General features: G+C 40.7%; 1 protein-coding gene across 3 annotated transcripts in view; it reads left to right on the forward strand.

Moving 5' to 3' along the window:
• The window catches only part of focad (focadhesin), a 53744-nt gene that overhangs the window by 12091 nt on the left and 20803 nt on the right, over nucleotides 1–20850 (forward strand). For all 3 annotated transcript variants that reach the window (XM_056369735.1, XM_056369737.1, XM_056369736.1), the window contains exons 6-19: nucleotides 2125–2226; nucleotides 2516–2741; nucleotides 4031–4240; nucleotides 4346–4433; nucleotides 6513–6706; nucleotides 8939–9199; nucleotides 11241–11345; nucleotides 11442–11543; nucleotides 11621–11748; nucleotides 13323–13449; nucleotides 14534–14668; nucleotides 17262–17312; nucleotides 19413–19496; nucleotides 20571–20706. In XM_056369735.1, coding sequence (XP_056225710.1) covers nucleotides 2125–2226; nucleotides 2516–2741; nucleotides 4031–4240; nucleotides 4346–4433; nucleotides 6513–6706; nucleotides 8939–9199; nucleotides 11241–11345; nucleotides 11442–11543; nucleotides 11621–11748; nucleotides 13323–13449; nucleotides 14534–14668; nucleotides 17262–17312; nucleotides 19413–19496; nucleotides 20571–20706 — 1949 coding nt within the window. The remainder of the gene's footprint in view (nucleotides 1–2124; nucleotides 2227–2515; nucleotides 2742–4030; nucleotides 4241–4345; nucleotides 4434–6512; nucleotides 6707–8938; nucleotides 9200–11240; nucleotides 11346–11441; nucleotides 11544–11620; nucleotides 11749–13322; nucleotides 13450–14533; nucleotides 14669–17261; nucleotides 17313–19412; nucleotides 19497–20570; nucleotides 20707–20850) is intronic.

A 20850-nucleotide genomic window follows, 5' to 3' on the forward strand; every position in this document is an offset into this window, starting at 1 on the left:
AGGAGGTAGGGGCAGAGATGGTCAGACAGATAACACTATGGGAGGGAAGGAATTCAGCCCACGCTGCAGGCTGTCACAGGCACAGACATGCTCTGAACTCAACTTCCTTCCTACACTTAGATATGTGGTGATTGATGTTAATGCATTGATGAAGTGGAGCTGATGATGGTGTCCACCCCCCACACACCAGCCCTGTTTGTTAACCTCTGGCCCGTCTGTGGGCTGCAGTCTTAACAATACACAGAGACTTCACCTTGGATTTGACCCCGCTGTTTTGTCTGGACTTGATGGGATTGCAAATTTAAGAATAATGGAGGCTACACACAGATCATATAGAGGCCAGAAGCCTGGTGATGGTGGTAGAATTTATTGTCTATTTTATTATTTTTGATTAAAAAAGCAACAGAACCAGAGATACAAGATGTGTCTCAATTCAGGGGTCTCATCCTTCAGAGGCTGTATTTGAAGACTGATTGCGTCACAGCAGCTCGACTAGACTGGTCCATTTCAAAGGCTCATTCAAATGCATCCGAGGAATGCGTCATTCTTTTTCTGCACAATGAAGGCTCCAGCAGGTGGATTCTTCTTGGCCCAACTCGCCCAAGATTCACTGTGCTGGTAATTAAAGCAAATAACCCAAGTATTGGGTTTAAGCTCAGTTCAACAGCTAATGGTACAACTGTTAAAACCACAGGCCTTAAAACTTCAAGTTTTTATGAAAAAAAGTTACATGTTGTCAAGGTTGCTCGGCAACAAGAGCTGTGCTTTGTGACTCAACGGTAAGGGCGGGACTAGCTGGTGATGCAAAGCGAAAACACTTTCGTAGACCACGTCCCCTGAAGGATGTTACCCCTGAGTTGGGACACAGCTGTTGTTTTTGTTAATTAAAACACATTGTTCTTCTTCACATTCCTTCTTGTCAAAGTCTGATGTCCATGTAATGCACAATGCACATCAGTCACTGATAGCTGGTTTGGAGATTCGGGTGTGTTTTGCTTGTAGCAGCTTATTTAGCCTCGAGTGTACTTTGCCATACCTGTAGTCCCACCTGACACACATGAAATAAACCTCTACAGGTACATCACTGCAGCAGGTGAGAGTTAAACCACTGGAGGTTTCAACAAGCAGTTACATTTCTCTTTAAGTTGTTGATAGTGGTGCAAGTTTAAATTATTACAACCTTCCTTTGTTTCCATAGTTACTGCACTATGATAATATACTCTTGATAAATACATAATGAGAAATCTTAAGCAAGATTCAAAATTTGCTAATTGGTTTCCAGGTTATATTTAAATGAACTGAAACCATGGCTGTTTAGAAAATAGGAAGTCATTGTAAAACTTTATCCTATCCTTTGGAAAATAGGAAGCACTAAGCATGAATGAAAGTACTGTATATGTCATTTGTTAAAGGGTTTAATTATGCAAACCACAGACAAGCCAGGGTTATTCCAGGGTTGAATTAGTCCTCCCAGGGAAATTCATTCATTCATTATCCATACCGCTTATCTTGGGTCGCGGGGGGCTGGAGCCAATCACAGCTGACATTGTGCCAGTGCAGGATTCACCTCAACATCTACTGGATGGATTGGTACATAATAGAGTGCTGCAGGGATGAGTGGCAAAACCCGAAAATAGTTTGCATTTTAGCACTTCCTGTTTGCTTGTACTGAAGTTTCTAGGTGTTTTGAACGGACTTTTGGTCAGATGACTGAAATAAGGTCTGTGGTTAACACAAGACATTTTTAGGTTTTATTCTACAACATAAGATACATCGGTAAATACTCCAGTCCTGATTTTTGGAAGCTTTTACTGTCTGTTAAAAAGGACGGTTGCTAACAAGTGTCTAAATGAGACTACAGAGGTTGTCAGGGACGTTAAACGTCATCATGTTGAACATGAAAACCAATTACTTAAAAAATGACTTAATCAACAACAATTGGCTGGATTGCCATGAATTTGTTACAGATATTCAAGGTCCCCACACAATGCAACCTAATGACTTTTCCTCTCATGCCATCATGAGGTCACATTTGTGGTTTTTAGAGTAAAATCTGTCACAAACATGGGAATAAAATAGGAAATATGACACTGACATCTATGTGAACGTGGCCTTGTTTTCCAGGACCAGCCCTCACCCATACATCACAGCCCTGGAGAACCGAGTGGACTGCTGGCCAGCTCTGCTGCTGGAGATTGATGATTTCATTCAGCAGGCTGCTGACAGGTCAGCCACAGCAGAGGCCCTGAACCCTCTATCCAATCACTCACTCCTTCAGTGCATGCATTTCAACGCCATCTGTGAAGAGCACCCATCCCGAACAACTCATCACACCACTGGCAGCTGTTGTTATGCAGCACTGACAAATACACACTGACACACAGCACATGGAACACAGAGCATTTAGCTCACAAGGACTGGGTCAAAGACACTTTGAGGCCAGATTGATGTGAGCCAACATTATGTGATGCCTCCAGACGTTCTTATTAACACATTATGTATCTACACACTGCAGAAATCAACCAGTCTACATCACCATGCTGGCCCCCTTCCTGCAGTACCTTTACTGTGAACCTCAGAGGCAACCCCAGCACGCCCTCTTACGACACAGCCTCCTCAGGGTGCTGCTGCCCACACATCTCAGAGTCGGATCGGTCCTCCAGGACAAGGACCAGGAGAAGCCCTCCACAGTGTCTGACAGCCTGCTGCACTGCCTCTGCCAGCTGGTTCCATACATGCAGGTGACGCAGTGATAGTGGAATAGGTGCCTTTAGGCAATAATCAACGAGAGGCTGACACCAGGAACTGCCTTAAATTGTTCGTTTTCTGAAGTTGTTGGAAATACAGTGCAAAAAATTCTAATGTTCTTCTGTTTACGTCATGTCCTGTAAAAGGACATGAGAATGAATACATTTAATTAAAAGTATGAAGAAGAAGTAACAAATTCCTTCTTTTACAAGTGAGAAGTTGAATTCATAAGCAATAAAACACAACTTCACTCAGTTCAGTTCAGTCAGGGGTTTTGCTGCTACAATCTTAATTGGTCTGGTGTGGTGTTATAGCTTAGGGGGCTAATGTTAGCAACATTAGTCAGCAGATAAATAATACTTTGTAACTGACATTACTCAGCGGGCTCGATAACTACGTGTTAGCATGTTGCAGGTAAACATTTGATATGTTTTTCTTTGAACCCACATGAATAAAATGAGAAGTAAACACAGCATATTTGACCATACTTGTAGTTTCCTGGTCATGGTCCCTTTCCCTTCACTCCTACTCACATCAACTAATGATGTTACTGTTTCTGTTTTTTACAGAATATCTACTGAATTGCATCTTTTGCTTTTGTTTACAATATATTTTTAAAGTGCCCATATGGTATAAAGGTAGATGTCCATGTGTTGTTTGATTATAAAGCAGGTCTAGCTTATATATTAATACTGTGAAAGTATCAAAGCCTCAGTCCACAGAGAAATGCACACAGCCTGTATTCAGACACTGAGCCTTAAATGGATAGTTCAGGTTTTTCTGACGTGGGGTTGTGTGAGGTACTCATGAATATTCGTTACATTACTCACAGTAGGTTCAGCGTGCTCCCAGTTAGGAAAGCTGACCGGGGGAAACCAGCAGAGTGGAAGAGTGAGCCACCAAAACAATCCATTATCGGTTTGAATGTATGAAAACTCTGCTCCACTCAAAGCTTTTATGTGTAGGATTTGTAAAATTCCAGCTTTGTTGGCTCTGAGGGAAAGAATAAAAAAAAGACAAATTAGCATACAGCAGTGATTTTTTTCTACAAACAGATCTTACACCAGTAAGATAACTGAAAAGATCCTGGAATGTCAAATAAAAATTTTTTAAAAAATCTACACGTAGATGCTTTAGAAAATTGAACTTTACAAAATCTTGTGGTCCAAGTTGGAGCTAAAAGACTGCAGCAGCTTAAAGGACCTGCAGCGGCCTCACTGGAGTATTTTTCTTTAAGGAAAGTGGTTAAGAGGTGTTGGTGTTGGTCTCTCTGTGCTGACAGGTGGACAGCATGGAGGCGGTGCTGGAGCTGTGTGGATTCGTGGACACTCTGCTTCGGGGTCTTGTTGGAGTCTCCGAGGAGCAGCGGAGGACTGAGAGAGCCAGGCTGCTTCTGCATCTGCTGTGCGCCTGTCAGCGTTGCCTCCAGTTGAACGGAGATTGTCGGCCACTTCTCAACCTGTTACAGCAGCTACTTCCTGCTGGCCAACAGGTCAGAAAGCAACGTTAATGCTTAGCTTCACTGTCTCACTCATCAGTACAGCCCATTGTACAGTACAAGCACTGTCACAATCTATAGCTGTGCCGTTATTTCTAGGAGCTGCCAGTGGACGAGTTGATGATGGGTGTGGCTTTGCTCCTGCTGGAGGCCCCTGCGGTTCAGCAGACCAGCCTGCTCAGTCTGGGTAATAACTGTCTTCATTTACATGAACGTGTATCTTTGCAAACAGTTTATCTTTGATCCCAACGGGCAGAGTTAAGACTTTCATGTTAGAAAGTGATCTACCAGGAATGTGTGCTCACATGGATTTGATTGGCCAGTGCAGCTTGACAAATGATATTGTGTTTCAGCAGATGTTCATTTTTGGCTGGGTGAAGCTGTTTTTGGCGAAGCCTCCTGCATCGGTTCAAATGACTGAGAGGGTTCAAGTCGAACACAGCATAAACAGGAAGTCAGTTTGCTATTAAAAGTCATTATACCCCATGACTTCAATAGACATCTTCATATTAGCGATTCAGATTTCAGCTAAACACTTGAGTAAAGCCAAATCCTGCAAAGTTGCATGGTGGGTCCAGGTTGACGGGGCTCGGGGCGTGTCTGAGGGCAGTGACTGCGTAAAGTTCCAGAAGTCCTGACGGCTGGTTTTAAGGCTCAGTTTCTGAATACAGGCTGTGAGCATTTCTCTGTGGACTGAGGCTTTGATACTTTCACAGTATTAATATAGAAGCTAGACCTGATCTATAATCAAACAACACATGGATATATACCTTTAGACTGTATGGACCTTTAAAGCAGTAGCCAGAATACAGAGATTAACAGTTTATAATTCAGAAGCAAATTAAAGCCAGAAAAAATGACGTTTAACTTTTAATGTATTTCCTGAGTTTAATTCTATAATCATATAATATAATATTATGACTTTTAATTACTATTGCAGAACAACTGATACAGGATTTTTTGTTGCCAATACTGATATTAATATTAGAGAGTTTAAAAAATCTGATAATTATCAACAGATTTGCCTCCAAAAAATGTACAAGACATTTTGCATTGTAGGAATAAACTTGTCATTACTCTGGTGGAAAAACTATAGAATAGTGACACTGTTTCAAAACAAATCTTTGGTATTTCTGGACCTTTAATTTCTTCTCAGGCTGTTATTATTGTGTTATTTTCTTATATGACTTTTTCTTGTGAAGTTTCCTGGCCTGTTACAGTGAATGACAGTCTGATGATGATGTCTAAAAAGGAAGAAGAAGCAGATATTACAACATGTATTTGAAAAAAATTCCACCAAACTTCATCACATTATCGTTTCTTCTGAGATGATGACCACTGTCTAAAAACATTGTTATTTGTGGTGTTTCCACTCAAGTCTTTTGATGTACACTTTCATCGTGCACATAAAAACACAGATCAAAACGCTCCTGTAGTAAGTTCTCGTCCAGTTCTCATTCTACTGTCCAGACCTTAAACTGAGAGAGAAATCTTCACCTGCAAATAAAACAAAGAAACCCAAAGCCAAACCCTCCAACTGTAGCTCATTTATAGGATTTCATTTGTAATTGGTTTATGTGATGGATATCATGTCTAGCTGCATAACTGTTCTTGATATGAAATTCATTATAGATTAATATGTTGCTGTTGTGAAGGCTGCACCACTTGGCCTGCTCAAAGCATATTATTTTACTCCCCCTCAGCAAACTGTCATATGCCAAGATCTGAACTTTACTGATTGGCACTAATGAGAGTGAAGAAGGAGAGCGTGAGCAATAAGTATTTTTCCATTTAATTAATTCCAATCGATTGCGAGCACAGAGAGTCTTTTAGTCAGTGCACAGAATGTCAACTGTGTCTACAGAGAACCATACGAGTTTCCAATATTAGTTCATATCTATTTAAGTTGGAGTGGATGTCTGTGTAACTACCATATTTTTTCTGGTTCCCTTTTAAACTTTAACTAATTACATTAGTTGTATCTCAGAACATTGTCTGGATTTTTCCTCTAATGTATCTCAAATTTAATAGTTGTAGCACTGCATCAGATTTAAATACATGAGGAGGTATATAAGTGTAATTTATTCATACATTATAGAATATAGTTGAAGCCACCATAATCCTTCCTTGCTATATGTTGTCCCCACTGTTGCTCTGTTGTTAATTAAATTTTTCTCCTGCTTTGTTTTACTTAACAACCTCATTCGTCTGTTTGGATTCATTAACCTTGATGGGATTTTTTCCCTCCATCTCTCTCCTCACACAGCGCTGAGTTTAGCTCCTGAGCAGGCCGAGCTGGCGCCCTGGTTGAGTCCAGTCCTGGTTCTTCCTGTGCTGCAGCTGCTGTCCTGCTCGGGCCTCACTGAGCCTCTGGCTGACCGGAGGACACACAGCCTCAACAAGAGCCTGGCCCACAGCCTGCTCCGCAGCATCAGCAGGCAGGCGGATACACCCCAACAGGTAACACTGAAGCTGGTCCTCAAAGGCTTTTTTTTATGGAGGCAATGTCCAAACTAGGGTTGCAAAATTCCGCGAATTTTCAAAAATGGAAACTTTCCATGGGAATTTATGGGAAATTATGGGAATAAATGGGAATACACTGGGAATTTTCAAAATTGAAGGTTGGCTCTTCATAGGGAACTTAAATACAGTTGAGGAAAGTATATTTTAGCATAATCTTGACTAAAACAAACAGATGCCATTCAAATACACTTGAATATCCATGCCATTCCTCAATCACATGCACAGAGCACACTGCTTACTGCATGGCTAACGAGACCACACCCCCTACTGGCACCGTGCACGCCTCCATCACATGTACAGAAGATTTCTAGAAAACTGGACCACACTTTTAAGCCTGAAGCACAGAGACTATTGAAGGCACACATTTGAGCCTGTGGAATAAACATATATAATATATGTATATATATATATGATATATTCCCAGTTAGTTCCCCTAAATTCCCATTAATTCCCAATAATTCCCATTATTCCCATGGAAAGTTTCCAATATGGAATATTTCCAAACAGAAAGGAAGTGGTTTGCTCTCAGATTGAGTCAATGTCCTCTGTATGGAGACTCACTGATCATCACAGTCTAGCCTCTTACACAGGATCAATTGCAACCAGTTAAAACAAATCAAACACAGTTACATGAACAGGACGTGTGGGGCACATGTAGAATAAAAGGTTTGGCAGTGGCCAGAAGATCAGCATCACAGGTCAGAGGGAAAAGAAAAACATTGATGGTCGTGGTATTAAAAACATGAGAGGACATTGAAAAAAGGTCGGAAGGTAGATAGCTTTGCAAGTTGTGCTAGCTTCAGAGCACTGGTGTTTCTTTATTGTTTCCACATTAGATTAGATTAGATTAGATTAGATTAACTTTATTTATCCCACAACTGGGAAATTCATTTACCACAGCAGAAAATAAACATGAATCATATATATATATATATTTTTTTTTTTAAGTATATTTTTTGGGCTTTTTATGCCTTTATTGGATAGCACAGTAGAGAGAGACAGGAAATGGGGAGGCAGAGAGAGGGATTCGAACCGGCGCCGACTGCAGTGAGGACTGTCGTCTCTACATATGGGGCGCCTGCACAACCCACTGCGCCACTTGACGCCCCAATCATATATTTTTTTTAAAGTTAATTTTTTAGATTGAGGTCTCTTTCTGGAGATCTTTAGTTAGTTACTTTGTCATCTACTGTGTAGAAGCTTAAACATTTCCAAACTCTGATACTTTGGTGTTGTGATTGTCCATTCAGGACGGCTTTGCAAGTGTTCTCCATTTTTGCAGCAAACAACACAATTTTGCAAGTTGCTGAGTTTACTGAGGGTCAGCAGGGCATGTCATAGGTCAAGCTGATAGTGAAGTTTTAGAGCGCCATCTCCTGGATCTAAAGGCAAACTACTTGAAATGTTTTGTTGCATTTATAGGCTGATGTTTTAACTTGGAACAGGTCGCCTCAGTTGCATTGACCAGCTGGAACTCAGACAGACAGACAGAGAACTTCTTTGCAAATAGCCAGTGAAATCATTTGATTTTAAACTGTGTTTGCATGAAACAGTAACTGTCATGACTCTATCATTATTAGCCTCTTTTACACAGCTTGTTCAAGGCCTGAGAAGCAGGAGTAGTAGTAGACACAGAACTGGACTGACATCTGTGTGAAAGGGAGAGCCGACATCGGACGCTGACACTGTTGTGTTACACATCGTAATTTCTGATTCACGAATGTGCTGGGGGAGCATTATGCTAGCTTCGTTTGGCTCACTGCAATCAAGCACAGGTGGCACAATGAAGGGTCTTCTTCATGATTTTATCAACATCCCTGTTGATAAAACATTATTATCAGTACTACATACAGTATGTTGTGTCTTACAGCTAACTCACGAAGGCAGATCTAATACTTTCATTAATTTAGGTTTCATTCTTAAAAGGATGAGTTGTATAAAGATTCTGACATATTTAACTCATTGTGGCATTGCTGCCTTCAGAAACCTGTAGTGGTCAAAGGATAGTTCACTCAATTCATCTATAGTTCAAGATACAATAAAGGAAGTGTTACAAGGTACCACACCATGTTTTAAAGAGCTGACACTCATTATTATTTTTTAATGAGTAGAATTATACTTTTTTTTAGCATTGAGTATTTTACTTTTTCATCCGTCTTCCTCCCTTAGCCTGCTCCACCACTCGTGCTTCCTCTCAGTTCCTGGTACAGCGAGCTCAGCGTGGCTGTGTCTATACTGCGTAAAGTGGCAGACGATCCAGCGCCAGCCGCCGATTGGCTGTTGTCGGTTCGCTTGGCCGTGTCGTCCGGTCAGCGTCTGCCCTGCTCCCTCACCCTCATCGTGACCTATCTCATCATTACGGGTCAGGAAGATGTCTGCCAGCTGGCTTTGGACGCATGCCAGTCCTTCGCTGCAGCTGACCCCTGCCAGGTAGGTAATCCACACGGCTCAGTTCAACACTGGGGGGCGTCTCAAGTAAAAGCCCTTCTCCTAAGCTGTTAGAAACTGACTGAGTATTGAAATAAGGTACTTGGTTAAAACTAGAATATACCTCAAGGCAAAACAGTTGATTCTAGTCCTGCTTTTCTCATCTTTCAAAAACTCACCAAGCATAGACCCAAATGTTTGTAGGGAAGCAAAAGTGTAAAAATGAAAAACAGAAGACATTAATATAGAGTTCAATAAAAATCATCTTATAAACACAAAATAATTTAATGTTCATGTTAACAGTGGGTGGTGGAGGTTCTTGAAAACAGGGAACCCCCTTAAGATTTTTTTTGGCAGCTGTTGATGCTGCTAGAACTGTAAGTGTCTGTCCAGAGCAGAGAGAGAAAATATATGGTGGTATTTAAATAACAGTCAGCAAAACATAAAGGCCAGGTAAAAAACAAAGGGATTTATTCAACACATATTTCTAATCCATGTTCCATGTGGAAAACTTGATTTGCTGTCAGACATACAGATAAAAACTAAGCAACCACTAATATATTATAGCATAGTGAATAACTATATGATGATTATTGTTATCATATTACTCAGTAATTATTACTATGAAGACACTACTGCTACAACACACACAGACACACACACACACACACACACACACACACAGACACACACACACACACACACACACACACACACACACATCTCCCTGGCTCTTCTAATACAACACCACATACATCAGTATGATGATGATCCAACAGCTTCAAATATCATTGCACATTTGCCCATTATTGATATTACCTGTGTTATCTGTCATCCTATGTGTATGCTTGCCTTTTCTTGTTTTGCTTTTTTTTTTTTAATTTTTGCTTGTCATACTAGTTCATCATTATGTTATATGTTAACCTCTGTTTTTGTTGTCACACTATTCCACCTAAAAAAAGGAAGTGGCACGCTGGCCACACTTGTTAGCTACTGGGTTAGAAACACATACAGAACTGGCAAATTCTTCAATAACAGCGTGACCAACTGTATGCTTTGTGACAGGCACACAAGCTGAACTTAGCAAAAACTGCGACTCTACTCTTCATCTACTGCTGTTGCTGGAAGATTAAAAAATAAATTAGATCAAATATGTTGTTGTGCTCTGCACCAACGTACTTAAAACTCCAAAACTAAATAAAGTCTCTGAACTGGCTCAGCACAAGATGACACAGCTCAAGATGACAGACATTCTTCTTATCCCACAGAAACTCATTCATAATTTCGTTGTACTGCTTATAAATCAAATCAGAGATAATTAAACTGAGCAGTCTCTAACATTGATTACATTTATGATATATTGGAAAAAATATTTCATTCATTTAAGGTCATGGTTTAGGATCAGCAACACACTGTTCAGGGATTCAACTTGAAGAGAAACCTCCATCTTCCTCTTAAGTCATGCAGGTGAAGTGGTTGCTATGCAACAGTCAAGGTGCAGGGCAGCAGTAAGTGCTTTATGTGTATTAAAGGCTGCACACTGCAGGGATGTTGACCACATGTTTTCCAAGGACCCTGAGTAGCTCTTTTTTTTTTTTACCCCAGCACTAAAGGAAGTGATGAAGTGTTAACCCAGCGTTGTCCCTCATTCCATTCTCTAACCTCTGTCTGTGAGAGTGGAAATGAGCTGGGCTCAGCAGACCCTGACCGTGGGGCAGATCATGAGGGGACTGGGAGGTTCATCTGTATGTTGATACCTCCGCAGCCCACCCTTCTGGGCTCTGTGCATATATACAGGTCTGCATTGTTAATATTTTGCAGCTTTAATAGGCAATGCTTTGTGGGGTAAGTAAAGAAACGATGACCTCGTGCTACAGCCAAAAACAAGAACAATGAAGGAAGTGGAAAATAAAATGAGCTACAAAATGAAAACAGAAAATGTATAAAGTTTAGATTTATTTCATCAGCTAATCAGAGATTTAGATTCAGGATGTTTGTGAAGTATCCTCACCCCCAGCTTCATTTGACTGACATATGTCTGCAGGTCCCCTCCCTCATCCCTGTTCTGTTGTTCAAGCTGGGGAAGGAAAAGAATCCAGACCTGGCTCATGCTTTGCTGAACTGCCTGCCAAACCTTGGGACTCATAAGGTACCCCCCCCCCCCCCCCCCCCCAACTCATGAACTGTGATTCTTATTAGAGTATAATTCATATTCTGAAAACTTACATGCGTTGTTATGTTACAGCTGTGTGTCCCAATGGTGCTACAGACTCTCCACATGCTTGCCAGCTCCCTTAAGCTTAGAGCTGTGGCGATGCGCCTCATGACTGCTCTCTGGAAGAAACAGGTCTGTAATAATAAATAGTGATCATCATCATATTCTTCCTGCCTTGACTCACAGCTGACTGTGTTCCCCTCTGTAAGGACCGAGTCTACCCAGAGCTGCAGCGTCTGCTGGGTCAGCAGGACAACAGGGTGGTGGTGGGGAGGGACGCCCAGTGGGAACAGATCCTGGCCCGGGCTGCCTGCCTCAGGGACATCTGCAGAGAGAGGTCTGAGCAACACACAAACACACACTCGACATGGTGTAACTGGTTTGCTCTGGTCCAACTCAGTTGATGAGTTTGTAAATATGTAGGTTCGGTTTGCGTTCACACGCATTCAAGTGAACCAAAATGCATCATTACGAAACACGTGAGAACGTTCACTCCTCCGATTGGTCAGATTGTTTGGAGCAGGAAAAGTAAACACAGGAAGAGGATTATGGGAACCATTGAGCTCAAACTTGTGAGTTCAGAAATCTTTCACACCAAAAACGAACTGCTCCAGAGTTTGTCTGGGACTGAATCGTACCAAGGGGGAAAACAAACCAGGGTACAGTTTAACCAGACTAAATCAGGTCTCGGTGCCAGCAGGTCAAGCAAAGTAGTCCAAACTAACTCTCCACAGCAACATTTTCCAGTTCCTCCTGAGGGATTCCAGGGTGCTCCCAGCCAAGATGAGAAATATATCATCTCTCCAGTGTGTTCTGGGTCGACCCGGGCCTTACCCAGAAGACCTCCCCCAGGAAGATCATAACCAGATGCCCAAACCACCTCAACTGGTTCCTTTCAACATGAAGGAGTAGTGGCTCTACTCCAAGATCCCCCCCGGATGTCCTCCCTCATTTAAGCCACCTGTATCCACGTCCATGATCTTGTTCTTTGGGTCGCTACCCAGAGCTCATGACCAGAGGTGAGGTTCAGAACAAAGATCGACTGGGCTCACCTCTCTCTTCACTACAACAGTCTGGTACAGTGCCCACTTCACCAGTGAAGCTACACCCATAAGTCTGTCAATCTCCTGCTCCATCATCCCCTCCCTCACTCCTTCACTTCACCGTCCCAACCTGCAGAGAGCAATCAGAGAACCATGCCCTCAGACTTTGATGTGCTGACCCTCATCCCACCATCATAAACATGAGGGTGTAGCTGACTGTATATAATGGGGACTGACAAAGGACTGACTGATCTTCTGTCTGCTGTTTTTCTTTGGTCATTTCAAATTCATTCATATTTAGTAAGTTATGATGTAAAAAGTTCCATGGTTTTCACACTTCACACATGTACTATGGACAATATTAGCTTCAATCTTATCAATCCTTGGTGCAGGACAATGGGCCTCTTCCTTACAGGCCTGTGACTCCTTATAATGAGGTAATGAATAATGAAGTTTACTAATAAAGTTACCACATATTACAGGTATAAAGGTGAAAGTCAGTTTTTGTAAGCATGAAAATTCTTGACCATGGATATAATCATGACACATCAATCCAAACTCAGGGTGTATTTGCTAGGTTTTCCTGGAGCTTTTAGCTGAATCAAGTGGTTTTCATCAGCACATGGAGTCTGCTCAGTTGTCATTAAGATGGCACTTTCAGGACTTGTTATCCACGTTGGTTCCATCTGTTGAATGGTTTTGTCAAACTATATTGTTCTTCCTCACCCTTTTTATGTGTGTGTGTGTGTGGTGTGTGTGTGTGTGTGTGTGTGTGTGTGTGTGTGTGTGTGTGTGTGTGTGTGTTTGTGTGTGTGTGTGTGTGTGTGTGGTGTGTGTGTGTGTGTGTGTTTGTGTGTGTGTGTGTCAGGCCTTATCAGCACGGAGGTGATATGTTGGCTGCTATTACACACACTCTGAACCAGTGCACCAGACCAGACATGGCAACCCCAGCTGCTCTCGCCCTGCAAGGACTACAGGAGCTGTGCCGGGCAGAGGTCACACACACAAACACAATACATGCATTTAGTTTCAAATTTTCCAGATAAATTAGAGCATCTTTTTTATAGATAGATAGATAGATAGATACTTTATTTATCCTCCAAGAGAAATTCACGTGTCCATTAGCTCATTGTGGATAATAATAATAAAAACAGTTAATAATAAATAAACAATAATAATTAGATTAATCCACTTCCTTTGGCTAAGGTGTTGTATAGCCTGAATGCAGTGGGAACAAAGGATCTCCTGAACCTCTCTGTTCTGCAGCGCAGTGAGATGAGACATTTGCTGCACCTGTAGCTGCTTCTCTGTCCTGTCCTGCCTCTGTTCAGCTTCTGTGTTTTCACACATGTACTGTTTCAAGAAGCAGATTGAACTGAGCTGTCTCATTTAAAACTCAGCTGTACAGGAAGTGTAGCCTCGAGAGGTGGTATGGGTTGGGACACTATGGAAATGATTCCTGTCAGAGAATCTTTGAGGTAGGAGGAAAGCTTATTGATCTCAAAACTTGTTAAACAGGTGTGGCCTGGCTGTCGGCGTATGTGTGTGGTCTGAATAAAGCATAAAGTACATAACGGGAACATGAAATATAATGAAATGGCCCTTTAAACATAAATTTAACAATAGAAATCATTGTTAATTACAATGTGTGTTAAATTGACCACTTCTTCTGTTCAGCACATTGGCCTAATATTAACATGAACAACTGCTGACAACTTACATTTATATCCTTCACGCACACATCGGGAGTGAAAGACAGTCCAGATTATTGTCCTTCGGCAAGTTTCACCGTCACAACTACAGGGAAAGACTCTGCTTATCAACTATGGCACCACTCGTTAATTGTGGCACCACTCGTTAACTGTTGCACTCTGTAAGTTGCGGTGATGGGCGGGGCTGTATGTTGGGAGTGAGGGAAGGAGGTAGAGCCTACATGCTTGATATGGCCTTATTTAGGGATAAAATTGGTAGGCTTTAGTACAAGCTGTTTATGTGTGCTGGTCACTCGTGGAACACATTTCACTAGTAAATATCATAATTGGCTGCCTTCCACTGAGCTTCATGAGGTTTATGTTACAGGTCGTGGACATCATCTCGACATGGAGGCGCCTTGGGCCGGAGCTCAGCTGTGAATCCCGTCCACTGATGGTCAGAGTTATAGCGGAGCTCCTGGCTCTGGTTCCCCAGCTCACTGTCAAGTCAGAGGAGTACGAGGTATCTGGTCCACATCAGAGATTTTTAATCATCAGAGGGTCATCAACAATATGATTGATCATGGTCTTTTTAAGGTGTTGTAACTCTTTTCACACATCTTAAGTAAATACACATCTCATCAGTAAATGTCAGGGTTTTGGCCTCAGAATCAAGATGGATGAGTTTTGTTTTCATCATGCTTATATCATGCATGCTTATATCATATTCATCAGGCTTATACAGGGAGCCATGCTGCTAAATGACATGTTGTGACACACCCTAACATACATACATTAGCTGGCTAGCTTGCTATGTTTATATGGCTTTATAAACACAGCCAACTATCTTTACATGTACATTTACCGACATGCCTGTTTTACATATTTATAACTTGGAAATGTAGGATGTAAACCAAAATAGCTTGTTCCTAGCTGAAGTCAGGTCCTGGTTAGCTTAGCTTAGCATAAAGCAGCTAACCTCTGTTAAAAATAAGTGTATTTTTACAACACCTCTGAAACTCTTTGATGAACATGTTGAATATATTTGTCTAATCTCTACTCAAACCGAAATGTATTGTGTAACTAGAAAATTCCAGGGAAATTTTGAGTGCCACGGGGGCTACTGCCGGGATGAGTACATGATTTATTTCCAGTGTTCATAAGTCACCCTGATCATATTCTGGTTTTGAATCAAATAAGAAAAGTAAAGAAAATGTCCAAAAAAGGACAGAGGGACCCCTGAGGGTTAATAAATCCCATGAACTGCTATTTAAATTACCACTATTATGTTTTTTTCTGTGCTAAATTTAACATTACTGGGGAGGAGAGCAACACGACTAGAAGTGACAGCGAGAGAGGGCTAGTAGTTTCTCCTCTTCTCTGTCTCAGCGGAGACCGTCACAACTTCATTCACTCTTTTAACAAAACAAAAACAAAAGCAACGAAGGAAGCAGTAAATGGACTTACATATTTAAGACCTAACTAAATGTAATTTAAGACCTAACATGCGGCTAATGTAAAGCTAGCAGAGCTTGGAGAGTTGGTTATCTGGTTGCTAGGCGCACGCAGGCACGCACTCAGGTCAGGAGCTGCCGTTGCCATGGCAATGTGAAAATCTGACCAGAATTTGGCTTCTACATGGCTTCAAAACAACTGCAAATTATGACAAAACCGTTACTTCTTTTCATAAACCGAAAAGACCGTGCCAAACACTGAAGCCAGAAGTTTCTACAGTCTCTATTTTATTCAGATATTCCTTAAAATGAGTGAGTAAGCTCAGTGCGAAGACAGAGAGAGATTCTTTTGAAAAAAAAAGACGATTACATTAGGTGTCAATGAGAGTGAGACAGGTATTGCTGCCGGACTCGCCACCCCCGTTTAAATTTTGTGCAGACCCTGCCTGTCAAAGTTACATTTTATGAATCCCAACAACTATGTCTACATTTTCAGAAAGAATTATTTGTCTCCTTTTTACGGTTTGGCCGCGAGCTCGAGTTAAAAATAAAAATAAAGGTTATTTTTTACTGCTTCACGCACTCTAGCCAACTGACGCTTTCACTCTAACTTTGAAGAAAAAGTGATTTGCACTCCTCCTTTGAGTGCTCACAGTTTGAAAAGTTTACATGTTATGTAAAAACAGTTCCTATCTTTTTGAGAGAGCAGAAGTTTTCCTCCGTTTTAAAGTTTGAATCACATTTCTACGTGCAGGTATGAGAGAGCTGGGTGACTCAGCAAAAAGGTGCAATTTTGTTGAAAAAAGGTGGGTTTCTAAAGAAAATTCCAATGCATTTCTAATGCATTATTTATTCCCAGTTTTTTGGGAATAACTTTGGGAAAAATTTGAATTTTAACACCAAAAGTCATAGCACCCCTTGCGGGATCAAGACGCACGTTTTGATGTATATATTACTGGGGTTTTCTCAAAGCTGCGGGACGAGTTACGCGCCGAAATTTGGCGGAAGAATAATAAACCCGAAACAGAAGATTAATAGATGCCTCGGAGCTGAGCACCCGTGGCACTAATTACTGCTCAGTTGAGCAGCAAAAGTTTCAGCACAGACAAACCAGTGTGTTGTGATGAATGGACTAAAACAAGATACAACATGTTAATCAGTGAGATTGAGAGGTGTTTCTGTATATTTGAAGAGCCAGGCTAGCAGTTTGCCCCTCTCCAGCCTGACTCCAGCTCTGTACTTCACACACAGACATGAGATTGATGTCAATTTTCTCATCTCATTCTCAGTAAAAAAGAAAAATTATTTCTAAAAATTTTTGTTTATTAAAAGCTGGGAGCTAGAATAACATGTGTGTCTGAAAAGTATTAACATGAATAAAACATAAGGAACAAACAACAAATGTAATGTATATTGTTTAGCATTATTTTGTTCTTAAGTTAAAATGGCTCTTTTGATAATTGTGGTAAAAAGGGATTTAAGGCACCTCGGTCAGTAATTGGAATCTCTTCCCATTTCCTTGAATGGGAAAGTGGTGTCAGAATTTGGATGACACATAGAGGCTGTTCCTCAGTAACATGATGTCAGACTTTCCTGACAAACACAATGTGTTGTTTGATTTTGAAAATTCTTTTAACCTTTTTTTTTTTTTTTTTTCCTCAGAAACTGAAAGAGGAGGTGGTCAGCTTTCTTTGGAATTATACTGTGAACAAGGTCTGTACTGAAGATGTGTGTGTGAGAGAGTGAGAGTAGAATATCTTTATTGTTATACCATAAGATTAAGTTATACTTGATGCTGTGAAAAACAAAGCATAAGGTGAAAACAGAACAACAAATAAGATGAAGTATTGCAACTAAGTAGTCATAAAAACACAAACAGAAAGCAACCACTGGTGTGCTTTGGTGATGAGTGCAGTGGTGTTAGTGGATCATGTGAGGTCCTCTGAGATGTGTATCCCCAGGGGCCGGTTGCACAAAACACCTTAGTTTTCTACTTAAGTCTGACACCTAAGGTTTAACTTCTCCTTAGATGAGGGAGTTATTTAACCTCCTAAGACCCGAACTCTTGCATGGCGTGCATTTTTAATTTCTCTTTGCTATTTAGGCTGATTGGGACCTGAGAAAAATGATGTCCACATATGAGGACATTAGTTTTAAATTTCGATTACTGAGTGGCAGTATAATATCATCATATGTGGTCACCAGGCCCTTGTTGAGAAAAAGTTAGTATTGTGGTCTAGAGAACCCAAAATGTGAGGTCCACATATGTGGACGCCAGGTCCTAGGAGGTTAAGGGTGTCACACAGAATCTCTTAAAAGGTTTCCTTAGTTAAGGAAAAAAGAGAAAGAGATTTTACAGCGGTAAAATTCTACTGTTTCCATAGAGACCATTGGTTTGCTGCCATTAGTACTTCTGAGCTGCGTAAAGTAGAGTAATCCAACTCTACACTCAAATTATAAACTAAAAATCTATGATGTAGAATCAGTTCCTCATCATTTATGGTCAACAGGGTTCTCCCAATCTTCTTGGGATGTGTTCATGTTCTTCGTTCATCACCATAACCTCAGCTCATGTTGCAGTTAAGACAGAGTCAGAGGTACCTTTTAGTTTTTTTCTTTACTTTGGTCACTAAGGTCTTTCGTTCAACAGTTTAACTGACTTTAAGTGAGTCCTTAAGTATAAGACTAAGATAAGTGAACATTTTAAGGAAACCTTAAGGAGAAGACTTAACTTTGTTTTGGGCATCTGTGTTTATTTTAAGAACACCTTAACTCAGACTTTAAGGAAAATATTAACCTAAGGTAGTTTGTGCAACTGGCCCTAGAAAACCTGAAGCTGGACACTGAGTGATGAAATCTGGAGCGTACTGATCTTCCTGTGACCTTCCAAAGTTGATGATTAGCTCCTTGGTCTTTGCTTTATTAACAGAGATGTTGCTCTCTGAGCACCAGGTTCTGCTCATCTACTCTGAAGGCTGATTTCACCACTGCTGGAGATCAGCCCAGTCACCAGTGTGTCATCTGCAAACTTAACATGGTGTAGGCAGCAAGTACAGGGACACAGTCATGAGTGATGAGGGAGCTGGGGATGTTTCTAAAGACTCATTTCTCTGGTGATTAAACCAAAATTTTAATTCAGACCACTTGATTAGTCTAGAAGTAAGAAAACAATCAGAAAACAATCAATTAATCAGGATCACAGCGTCTGTGGATAAACCATGTCTCATTGGTTTGCCAATTGTGGCTGATGTTAGCAGTGGTAGCACCAGCAGCCTTCTTACCTTGCAGGTTAAGGTCAACACACCTGAGCTGAATGTGGTTATGCATTGCTCCGGTGAACTCGTTGTATTTCAATTTATTCTTCCACCTTACTTGTTTACAAGATCTGGGTGTTAGCAGATGATAGTCGCTCAGGTCACAGATGTTTGTTTTTTTCCACACTTGCGCTGTGATGGCTGGCTTCAGTCACTCAGGAACTGTCGTTAGAGATAGAAAGGAGATGAAGATTCTTCTGCATACATCCTGTTCAATTGTTGCCTTGATTGAGGATTTTTCCATGATTTACAAAAATTCTAAATGTTTGACAGTTCAGATGGTTCCCAAAGCTGTGTTGATTTTGATGGATAAAAAATTACTTGTGGATGCTGCAAACAGAATTTTAAAAAGAATTGACAGAATGTAACAAAATGACAGAAGTAAAGACATCCAAAAGTTTAGGAAATGCTGAACTTAATACCTAATACATAATGCAGCTGCACTAATCAATAATTATATATTAATGTGTGTGTATGTGTGTGTGTTTTGATGTAACAGGATCCAGAGGTGGCCAGCTGTGGCTACAGGGCTCTTGCAGATTTTCCTGAAGAGGTCCACACAATAACTCTCCTTCCTGAGGCAGTAAGAGTCTATAACTTTATAACTGCTAATGCTCCACACAGATTATATCAGCTGTTTTTCCCTCCTAGAATTACAGTATTATGTAGCAGCTTATATGAAATATCATTAGTGTTACAATTTTATTACAGATTATCAGAATGTAAGAACTGAAATAGTAAAATAAATATAATATTGAATTACTTAATAAATAATTAAAAAAAATAAATTAATAAAAATATAATATCTAGATACAGTCCAGATATACAATGTCATAACCGGGATTAAAAATATAATGTATTCGATTTTGTCAAATATCAGCCCAAACCTTTGAAATAATTTAAATGAATTATTTTATTTTCTTCTAATCACTGTCTTAACATATGTAAAGGTTACAAATGTTTTAACATATGTAAAGGTTGTATATCCTAAAACACAGTGAGTTAGCTAGTGCTGTGGTTGCTGCTAATGCTAGCAGCTAGCTAGTCATGTTAGCAGCCAGTTAGTCATGGTAGCAGTGTGGCTGTAGGGATGTCATTGTGTGTCAGTCTTCGGGTCTCTTGAATGTTTTGGTGATCACCTGAAATTTCCTCTTGCACAACCAGTAGATCAATATTTGATTTGTCCAATACTTACTGCAAATTAACAAATATTAGCATGCTAACATGCTAAAAAAGAATGGTGAACATGGGAAACTGCTAAACAGCAGCATGTTAGCATGTAAGCTATAGCCTCACAGAACTGCTAGCATAAACGCAGCCTTTTTAGTCCAAAATTAGAGAGACAATGAAGAAGGCTGCTGATTGTAATCTGAGCACTGTACAAACCGTAACTAGAAGGTGCTGCCTTCTAAATTGTCATCACTACACAAAATCTCTGAATAAACAGTGAATACACCTAAAATCTAATGAAAACTGACTAACTGACTGTAAAACTAATGAAGAAAATAAAGAGGTCCATTTATAGATTATGATTAAATTTGTGGTTAATTTAGATTGTCTCTGTTCTCTTCAACATGCATGTGGTAAATGTGTCATATCTGTAATAATGAGCTTGTGTTTACATTGTCTTGTTGTATCTGTTCTGTCTGATGTGAAGGCCAGGCCGCCCACAAAGCTGCCTGAGGGTGAAGAGGATGAGCAGGGGGAGGAGATAGAGGAAGAGAAGGATCTCTCTGTCCCAGGTTCATCTTACGTGAAGCTGATGGCTCTCACCCCCACACCTGTTCTTCCAGGTAAATTACACTCACACTGTGGTCAAAGATTTAGGTGCTTCCTGCTTGCTAGGCCACGCACCCCATCAAACACAATTGCCACTGTTCATGGTGGGAGGCCAGGGAGGAATCATGTCAGTGGAGGGCCTGGATCTGGGAGGATGG

Source organism: Seriola aureovittata, chromosome 23, assembly GCF_021018895.1.
Source record: "Seriola aureovittata isolate HTS-2021-v1 ecotype China chromosome 23, ASM2101889v1, whole genome shotgun sequence".
Classification (NCBI taxonomy): domain Eukaryota; kingdom Metazoa; phylum Chordata; class Actinopteri; order Carangiformes; family Carangidae; genus Seriola; species Seriola aureovittata.